General features: G+C 45.9%; 1 protein-coding gene across 1 annotated transcript; it reads left to right on the top strand.

Moving 5' to 3' along the window:
- The first annotated feature begins 282 nt into the window (after positions 1 to 282).
- On the top strand, positions 283 to 1,239 carry LOC118979621 (olfactory receptor 2S2-like). The gene has a single exon (XM_037035766.1). It carries the CDS (start codon positions 283 to 285, stop codon positions 1,237 to 1,239), a length of 957 nt encoding a protein of 318 aa, XP_036891661.1.
- Positions 1,240 to 10,164: the final 8,925 nt, after the last annotated feature.

Below are 10,164 nucleotides of genomic sequence, written 5' to 3'. Positions count from 1 at the left end.
ATTTTCCAGCTGTTAAACATAATGCAGAAGAAAAGCCTTCCTTGACTGGGGATTAGCTCTGCTGGGTTCAAGTCCTGCCTCTGTAAGTTCTGTTCCAGCTCTGACCATCTCGGCAATAAGAGCCAATGACACCCCTACTGCCTCTTTCACTTATGTTTCTCTTACACACATATGGCCTCCTGTCGTGCAGCAGGGACTTCCCCGCATACCAGGTGGCTGGGACTCCTCTCTGGTAAGCCTGATGTACTGCTTTGTACTTTGCTGATGACAAGGGGACATCACATGGAAAGATCCAATCAGACATCCTCCATGGTACAATTCATTCTCCTGGGCCTCTCTGCCCACCCAGTGCTGGAGAAAATGTTCTTTGTGCTCATCCTGCTGATGTACCTGGTGGTCCTGCTGGGCAATGGGGTCCTCATCCTGGTGACTGTCCTTGACTCCCACCTACACACACCCATGTACTTCTTCCTGGGGAACCTCTCCTTCCTGGACATCTGCTACACCACCTCCTCTGTCCCTCTGGTCCTCGATGGCTTTGTGACCCCCAGACAAACCATCTCCTCAACCTGTGCTGTGCAGATGTTCCTCTCCTTTGCCATGGGAGCCACAGAGTGTGTGCTTCTGGGCATGATGGCATTTGACCGCTATGTGGCCATCTGCAACCCCCTGAGGTACCCCGTGGTCATGAGCAAGGCTGCCTATGTGCCCATGGCTGCCAGCTCCTGGGCTATTGGTGGTGCTGCTTCTGTGGTGCACACAATCTTGACAATTCAGCTGCCCTTCTGTGGGGACAACATCATCAACCACTTCACCTGTGAGATCCTGGCTGTCCTGAAGTTGGCCTGTGCTGACATCTCCATCAATGTGATCAGCATGGGGGTAACGAATGTGATCTTCTTGGGAGCCCCAGTTCTGTTCATCTCTTTCTCCTATGTGTTCATCATTACCACCATCCTGAGGATCCCCTCGGCCGAGGGGAGGAAAAAGGCCTTCTCCACCTGCTCTGCCCACCTCGCGGTCGTGGTCATTTTCTACGGGACCTTATTTTTCATGTATGGGAAACCCAAATCCAAGGACCCCCTTGGAGCAGACAAACAGGACCTTTCAGACAAACTCATCTCCCTCTTCTATGGGGTGGTGACCCCCATGCTCAACCCCATCATCTACAGCCTGAGGAACAAGGACGTGAAGGCTGCCATGAGGAAGCTTGTAACTTGGAAAGTGGTCAGCCAGTGATGGGGTCCTCTGTTGCTCTCACCCCTGTGAAGTAAGGGCTCCTGTCATTCTAGCTGCCATTTAAAGCCAAGTCAGGTTAATCGGAATGGTTTCTTGCTGCTAAGTTCATTTTCAGGGAATGCTTAACTTTTCAGTGTATATCCTGAATTTTGGCCATTTGTGTGACAGCTTCAACAGATGCCAGACAATAACATCCAAACTGAATGTATGAAGTCATTCCGAGTCCATGTTAAAACCAGGGGGACAGGAACCATTCCAGCAAGAAGAATGGGCCTCACTGCATCTACGCTGTAGAGTCAGTGCAGGAAAGTGAGCTGGCTCCCACGTGATACGGCCGCCCCAATTGCGTCAGGAGAGTCAGAGGAAGACAAAGGGAGTGAAAACTCTTACTTTGGGCTTTCGTTTAATTCAGTTTGCCCAACGTGGTAAGAAGAGACAAAGACAGACTCCGCACAGAGAATCTTTGGTGGTGGGAATATCTTTTGATAAGCTGAATTTCTTTTTAGCTATAAAAAAATGAAGTTATTTTTTCCTTGATGCATTGTGCATTATGAAACACTGCTGGTAAATTAAATTAAATTTAAGGAGTATAGTTTGAAATTGATATTACCACTTATAGGAATTCCCAATAGAAAAGCTAGTATTCTGTTAGACACTAACTTATTCTGGGGGGAAAAAAGATTATGAAATGTAGGGAGGGACAGAGGGAAGGGGGAAAGAGAAAGAAAGAGGAAGGAAGAGAGTAAGGGAGGGAGGAGAAAGGGGAAGAAAAAAGGAAAGGGAAAGGAAGGAAAAGAAAACAGAAAGATGCATAGTGGCTCAATCTGTTTGAAGACTTTGAGAGCTGAAGTTTGACAGGTTTCTTTGCTCCAGGATTTCCCGGAGCCTTTGACGTGCTGAAGTACAGAGTGAGTGCCCGAGGTACATAAAGTCGGCAGTGTCTCCTCAATCTCCATATTTCAGCATGACAAAAATTGGGGAGCATTTTCTTACCTATTTTCAACCTATGACTTGGGGAGTTTGCTTAGCCTTTCTCAACCTATTTATTCATATTTTAAAATCTAACCACCTTATTTTACATGGATGAGGTAAAATATAAACAAATGCTTTGTAAGTGACAAGCACAATAGAAATGTAAGGTTTTATTAGTAGTATAAAAACGTTATCAGTGTTTTGTGCCATATAAAAAAGAGCGAGACTAATTCCTGTGTAGAACAATCGACATGAAATATAGATGAATGATTCAGAGATGGCAGTGGATGAAAGGGTTTTATGGCAAGGGATATTAAGTTCTGAAGCTATCGGAAGACATCTAAAAAGAGAATTTAGAAAGTCCGATTTTGAGAATAGAGCTTGGAAATGTTTGCTTCAAGTGGTATTTAAGTTTTCTTATATTTATTAAAAATGAGCTGCATAAAATAAGGATGCACATTTTGTTAATAAAATTTCACTTTGTTTAGTCATACTTTGCACCAGTAAAAAACAATGTTACTAGTGCAAATATACAGGGGTGACACCTAGCGGCCATTCCTGCAAACTTCATACACTTGTGGAGCCATGCAACACCAGTGTTAGAAGAGGCTTCAGATTTCTTGCTCAACCCCGTCTACATGATGGGAGTTCCTCTCCAACATCCCTGATCCCAGCTATCCAGCACCTGCCTGAACGCCTACAGTGGCAAAGAATTCAGTACTTCCAGATTCTAGCTGTTTTATTTAGCTGCACTAGCATATTCTTCCTGGAATTACATTAATATATGTACTTGATTAGCTTCTACTTTGCAGTTACAATTGAGCCTTGCGCCTCTACATGAAATGCACCTAATCTCTTTCCTTATGGAATATGAAGTTAGTTCTTCTAGTCCCCTGAGTCCATTCCCTTCCAGCCTAAAGAGCCCCAGTCTTTCCTTCTGTGCAAAAATCACCCAACATTACCCAACTGGCAGGCACCGAATGTCTAGAGCATCATCTCGTTTATTCCAGCAATGGAAAGAATATGGTATCTCTAAAACACTGTGGGAATAATAAGGACACTGCTAAGCTAACTCTGTTTCCCCCAAGGTAACTGAGACCAGACTGGTACAGAGAAACACTGTTGAACAAGCCCATCCTGCTTTTTCCCTCTCAGTAATGGCAGCCATGTCTTTTTATATTACAGATTATACGATCCTAATGTCATTGTTAAACTGGAAGTTACATAAATTGCTTTCTCTAGAACAATGGCCACCTCCACTCCCACCCTCCAACTTCACATTTCTTGTCTTTCAAAGCCAGGCTCCTTTCTCCTGGCCTACATCTTCAAACCAAACAAACAGCAATAACAGGAACGAGAAGAGACAACAAAATTGAGGACATATTTCATTGACCGAGGTCATCAGTCTTTCTTAAAAATTATTGCTATGGTGCCATAAAATATAGGAACCCTTCCTAAAATCCCCCAAATGAAAATGATCAGAAGAATAAACTTTTGGGTGGGGACAGGAATAATATCATCTTATTACGCTTATTCAAGTGTATTATTTCAACTTCACAGTTCTGAGTCAGTTATTTTTCAGGCTTTTATTCTAGTGTCTAAAATCCTAATGAAATATTTATAAAACCCCAATAAAACTCCAAATATTCAGTGGATCTTTTTTGGTGGAAGCAGGGCAGGGGTGGGGCAGATGGAGGTGGAAGACGGGGGAGGGAGTAGGGTTGTACCAGCTCAGACCGCCCTTCATCTCCACCCCCAAGGGTTCCCCAATCCAGAGTCACCACCCAACTCGAATGGGATCCACACCATTGCTGCCAAGAAAACTAGACGTTTTTAAAAAATACTTTATTTATTTATGTTTAGAGAGGAGAAGGAAGGGAGAAAGAGAGGGAGAGAAACATCGATGAGCGGTTGCCTCTCATGTGCCCCCTACTGGGGACCTGGCCCACCACCCAGGCATGTGCCCTGACTGGGATTGAACTGGTGACTCTTTGGTTTGCAGGCCCATGCCCAATCCACTGAGCCACACCAGCCAGGGCTAGACATTTTTAATAAGAATATTTTTGTTCCATACTTAGAAATAAGCTTGAGAATTTGGGGAAAAATATATTCTAAGAAAAAAATAAATCACCTACTTAATCACTAAAGAGATAGACAACCTAAAAACACTAACCACCTAAGAAGAAGTGGAAAAATGGTCATGCCAGGTCCAAAGAGCTTCACAGATGAATATTATTAAATATTCAGGGAACAGAAGGTTTTAACGCTGTTCGAATAATTACAAAGCACACAGCAAGAGTGATAGCTTCCAAGTTCCTTTAACCAAGCCAGTGTAGCACTGATGCCGAATTGTGGAAAACACGACAAAGAAGGTACAATGGGGAAAACCAGAGACCCACATCACTTCTGTATTGAACGTGGGCATGCATCTGTTCATATGTGATAGAATTCAGCAACACGTTAAAAGAACAATACGGACTGGAGCAAAAGTAGGCTTACACCTGTGAGTATGTAAAACACAGGGTTTATTCTCATATTATTGTTCATTAATGACTGTATTATTTTCAATATGAACAACTGTAAGCCTAGTTTTGCACCACTCTGTACACTGTATCCAAACATATGCATTTCAAGTGTGGAAAAGGGGAACAATTTAAGGACATCTACTGGAATAATTCATCAATCCACAGGTCAAGGGAGGGAAAAAGTGATAATGACTTCAATAACTTCCCCAAAGTTATTTGAAAAAGTTAAAAATCAATTTCTGAGTTTCATAAAACTTCTAATAAAATAGGAATTACTGTTTTTTTTAAAAAAGAAATTGCTGTCAGCCCCAGCTAGGTGGCTCAGGTGGCTGGAGTGTCATCCCACGCATGGATCGATGATCTCTCTCTCTCTCTCCCCACTCTCTCTAAATCAATAAGTGCATCCTCAGATGAGGGTTTAAATAAATAAGTAAATGGTGATGTCAGTGTAGGGCCCTCCTTGACATATTGCACTGTGCTCCCTTTCTTCCTGTGGTTTTGTGAGCTGATGCAATGCCCAGGAGACGAGACGAAGTGGGGGGACGATGCAGGGACTGCGCCGTGGTGCTAGGTTACCACTAGCGACTTTCTGACGGAAGTTCCGAAGGAGGATCAGCCAATCACCCGTTTTTGTTCTGAGAGTGTGTGGGGGTCTCGCCTTGCCCACTCCGCCTGGCTGCAGCGCGCCCCGTGCAGCATCGCCGCATAGGACCAGCGCCGACCCGCCTGCCCCTCCCGATGCCTGCCCCGCGGCCCCCGCTGTACTTTAAGGAATGTGGGTTCCACAGAGCATCTTCCAGAAGAGCATGGTTTTGTCACAACTATACGCTTGCTTTGGATGCCACCCTGTCTCCTTTGACGACAACTTCGACTCCGGGAGAAATGTGGCGGCAACTCCATCCGCGGAGGCAGCCTCTCCCGGGATTTGTGTGTTTCTCAGTCCACACCTGTCCTGACTCTGTGCAGCTGTCCCTCGCTTTCTGAGACAACACATTGTCGCCCGTCGGAACACACTTCGAGTTTTCTTTGACCCGCGAAGGTACAGCCTTTTCCACCTTAACCAGCGCGGCTCGCGGCTCGCTCTGGCCGTAAGGTTTGCAGGGTGAGGTCCGACTGCAAACCCGCAGGAGCCGTCCTGTCCTTCGCAACGTCGCCCACCGAAGGTCCGCTCTCACCGTAGATCTCAGCAACACCTACCGTCTTTCTTCTTGAGCTGAACACTTTCGCCTTTTCACTTCACAGAAGTGGTTTCTCTCCAGCAAGTTCAAACCGCCAGCATCACCGCTCTCGTGCTGTGGGGCCACTATCAAGGAAAGTAAGGATTATGCAAACCCGAGCGCCGCCACGGGCCATGTGGTCCCTGGGATACCCTCGGGCACGCGGCACGACACCATGACTCACGTCCCGGGGGCGGATGAGGCGAGAGGCGCAAGCCCACACTGCTCAGTTTAAAACATGAATTATTTCTGGAAATTTTCGTTCAATATTTTTGGAGTGTAGTTGACCGCAGGTAACTGGAATCGTGGAAGGGGAAACTTTCCAAAGATAGGGGGCAGGGACTACTGTGCTCTGCTTCGTGACCTTGGAACCCCAAACCCTGTTTGTGCTTTGCCAGCGTGCCCCCTGAGGGCGCTGCCAGTAGGGGGTGCTAGAGGGAGAGTGAAGGCTGCAGTCTGGGGAGCGCTTGTTCCCCGCGGTTCCTGCTGTGCAGGCCGGACGATGCAGCAGCAGCGTTTCCCACATCAGCTGGCCCAAAGCCCTGCATCTTCCCACGTTCTCAGAACTGGGCCCAACGTTCTGGGTCTCAATTCCCTAAGTCCCCTTCCCAAACACCAAGATAAATTCCGGAGGAATCAAAGATTACACTAAAAAAAAAAAAAGGTTTTGGATGAGAGGGAAGGGTGAGAAGGATTGTGAAAAATGGCAGGGTTTTTTCCCCCTGTAGAATCTGTGAAAGTTCACGACCCAACCCCCACCCATCTACTCGATTCTAAAACAAGCAGCTGCCCAGGCTCGGAGAGCGTGGGCGGTGCCATGGCTCAGTTGGACACTAAGAGCTGGAACTGGAGCAGGAATTTCCCCCTCTGTGTGAGGAGATCCTGGAGACAAGCACCAGAGTCGTGGGGCAGGACAGGAAAGGAACCCCGTACTATCTAAAGTCGCTGGAAGAACAGAGGGCGGGGAGGGAGGGTGTCTCCGCCCAGAGCAAGGGTACCGCAGGTTTTACTAGCCTGTGCAGCCCAGGGCCTATTGAAGGGCTCTCAGCTGGCCGCTGTCTCCCACCCCAAGCCACTCCAGCAGATTACAGTCCCTAAGGAGTGCCCGCAGCAGGGCACCAGCAGCCAGACAGCAGAGCAAACAGAACCCGGAGAAACAAGTCTCCTAAAGTAACCCAACCGCCCGCGAGAGGAACGAGAGCACTCCAGGACATTCAAGTGGAGCATAGAAAAGTCTTTCTGATAAGAAGACAGATTGGACTCGTACATAGTGAAGTTTGGGAGAAAAAAAAAACATGATATGATGCAATTGGAGGAGAATGCAACATCAGAGGAAAGTGGGGAGGGGGGTGAATAGGAAAGACTTGAAAGTGTCCAGAGAAGGAAATGCCAGCATTTGGATCCAATCTGTCCAATTCTGAAGCCCACACCCTTGGGGCTCCAGCAGAACTTGGGCTTCCAGTGGGGCCCAGAGATGGGTAAGAACGAGAATAGACCCAGCCAGCGTTCCACAGTTTCCAGGGGAGGCGGGGTGGAGAAGAGGAACAAGATTCTATTCTTTCTCCCAAAGGGGCTTTCACTGCCCAGTGCAGACCAATTCTTCCTTCAACAGAATAGACCCTTAGGCTGACTCTCGCAGGCAGAGGCCGGCCTCAGTCCTGTTTCTCTGGAAGTCACTAAGTAAATGCCACTAAAGAAAATCCTGCAACATCTTCGTGGAAGCCCTCAAACTTTCAGCCCACACATACCCTGGAGCCCTCAAGTCTGCCTGAAAGAAAACACGGGGAGAATTTAGGCCCAAGGCCCTGGCACAAAGGCTGGAGTGTGGCAAAGGCTTGTCTGCAGCCTCTGGCTCTCACCAGGCTTCATAAGGATTTAGCTGACCATCCCCAAGGGTGGACCCCTGGGCAGATTTTCGGTTTGCTGCCTCTTCCTGACCCTCCCGCCTAGGCTACACACTTAACCCCACGTAAGGACGGTTCAGTATTGATTTGCCGCCCCTCTGGCTTGGAAAGGTTGTACCATTTTTCAGATCATGACTTTTTTCCTTATATAACCACATTTCCACCCAAAAATGTAGGCCACAGGAAGCAGTATTTTAACTTAACGGTTTTAGGCAAAGATATACCCAGCAGCTTATTACTCAGCACAGCGGTTTCTAGTCAGGAAATATACGGAACAAATAGGAATTACTCGTCACATAGAGATGAACCCCTAATATATTGCCAGTTGAGAGGGATGGAGGAGGCAGGCACCTTCTTCTGGGGCTCTTTCGTGGGCTGTGGGCACACTCTATTTTTTACATGTTTTGAAGCATTCATGTATTTATTTTTCTTTACTCTAAAGGTATTTTCTATGACATAACTTTATTACCAGGAACCCCCAAAATGTTGAATATCATGGAAGAAAATAGTGCAAAAAGAAGACTGTACCTTCCAAAGAATCTCTTTTCTACCAGCTCACCCACTTTGGTAAGTACTGTAAACTTTATTATATTCCATTTTACATACAAATTAGCTATTTTCTAATTGCTATTTGTTACATGCACTTATTTTAATTATTTAATTAATACATTCTTTTTGTTATCTTGTGAGTACTGTTAGGGTTTATTGGGTCAGGATAAAATGCATCAAAATTTTTTCCATTAAAATAAATAGGAAAAATTCATCTAATGACTTTTTTAACCTTAGCAATAAGGTTTTCAGGAAAGAATTGACACCTTTTTTAAAAAAGATTTTATTTAGCCCTGGCTGGTGTGTCTCAGTGGATTGAGCGAGAGCCTGTGAAGTAAGAGGTCTCTGGTTCGATTCCCAGTCAGGGTACATGCCGGGGTTGCAGACCAGGTCCCCAGTGGAGAACACATGGGAGGCAGCCTCGCATTGATGTTTCTCTCCCACTCTCTCCTTCCCGTTTTTTAAAATATTTTTTTAAAAAGATTTTATTTATTTATTTTTAGAGAGAGTGGAAGGGAGGGAGAAAGAAAGGGAGAGAAATATGGATGCAAGAGATAAACATCAATTGGTTGCTTCTCGTACACACCCCAGCCAGGAACGGAACCTGCAACCCAGGCATGTGCTGTAACCGGGAATCGAACTGATGATCTCCTGCTTTGCAGGATATTGCCTAACCAACTGAGCCACACCATTCAGGGCAACAGTTGACATCATCTTTAAGCAAAGGCTAGGTAGGTTTTGGGGTAAGGGTAGGGGGGTTGAATTAGAAATGCTGTTTGCAGAGTAAAAATGAAGTTACATTGCCTCATAGAGCTCATGGCTACTATCTTGAAAACCAACTGAAGCATCTGGAAAATTTAAGTCCTTGGGATTCACCGTACATGTCCTTCCCTATTCCTTGCTGTAGACAGAAGACAACATTCTTAACAAGCAGAGTTTGTGATCCTAAGGACCAAAGTTTGGCCTCTTACCACTAAGAGGAAATGACTTAGAAACCCATTGACTAAGGCCCGTGATGATTCAAATAAACATAAAGAACAGGTAGGTAAGAGTGAGGACTAAGTTTAGCTGATATAGCAGAGCCTCACAGTAATACTGCTTATACAAGACAGCAGTTTATTTCTCTGCCTTGTGTAGGTCTGCAGAGCAGGTAATCCAGGGACGCTGTAGGGACCTCTCAATTCCTCTGTGTCTCCAGGAGCTCAAACTTGTTCTAGTTTATTGTCCTACCATCCAAACGGTGTGGTCCTTATCCTCACAGTCCAAGTAAGCAGCTAGAACTCTGGCTCTCACACTGTGTTATCAGCAGTAGGATGGAAAGAGTGACAAAGAGGAAGGGGAGTGTGATGGTTAATTTCACATGTCAACTTGACTGGCCACCGGATGCGCAGGTTAAACATTACATGTAGGTGTGCCATTGAGGGTGTTTCCAAATGAGATTAACATATGAACTGTGAATTTAATAAAGCAGATTGCTCTCCCCAGTGTGAACCAGCATCATCCAAGCAGTTAAGGGTTTGAGTTGAACAAAAGGTGGAAGAAGGAGGAATTCTCTGGGATATCTGATCTCATCTTCTGCCCCAGAAAGGGATTTGTACTCTCTCTTCCCCTGATTCTCAGGCCTTTGGACTCAGACTGAGTCTCCTGGGTGGTGGAATTGCCCAGGCTTTACAATCCTGTGAGCCAGTTTCTCATATTAATTCACAAGCGCACACACACCCACATACCCCCCCACACGCACTGTCCATCCTCTCTCTC

This window comes from Sturnira hondurensis, unplaced genomic scaffold, assembly GCF_014824575.4.
Source record: "Sturnira hondurensis isolate 20B ecotype Veracruz unplaced genomic scaffold, ASM1482457v3 Scaffold0022566, whole genome shotgun sequence".
In the NCBI taxonomy this organism is placed as follows: domain Eukaryota; kingdom Metazoa; phylum Chordata; class Mammalia; order Chiroptera; family Phyllostomidae; genus Sturnira; species Sturnira hondurensis.
The sequence above is the reverse complement of the archived record's forward strand: the minus strand, read 5'-3'. Positions and strand labels throughout refer to the sequence as shown.

Bases quoted from the DNA above. Each gene is read 5' to 3' on its own strand.
- LOC118979621 (XM_037035766.1), top strand. From the start codon at position 283: ATGGAAAGATCCAATCAGACATCCTCCATGGTACAATTCATTCTCCTG.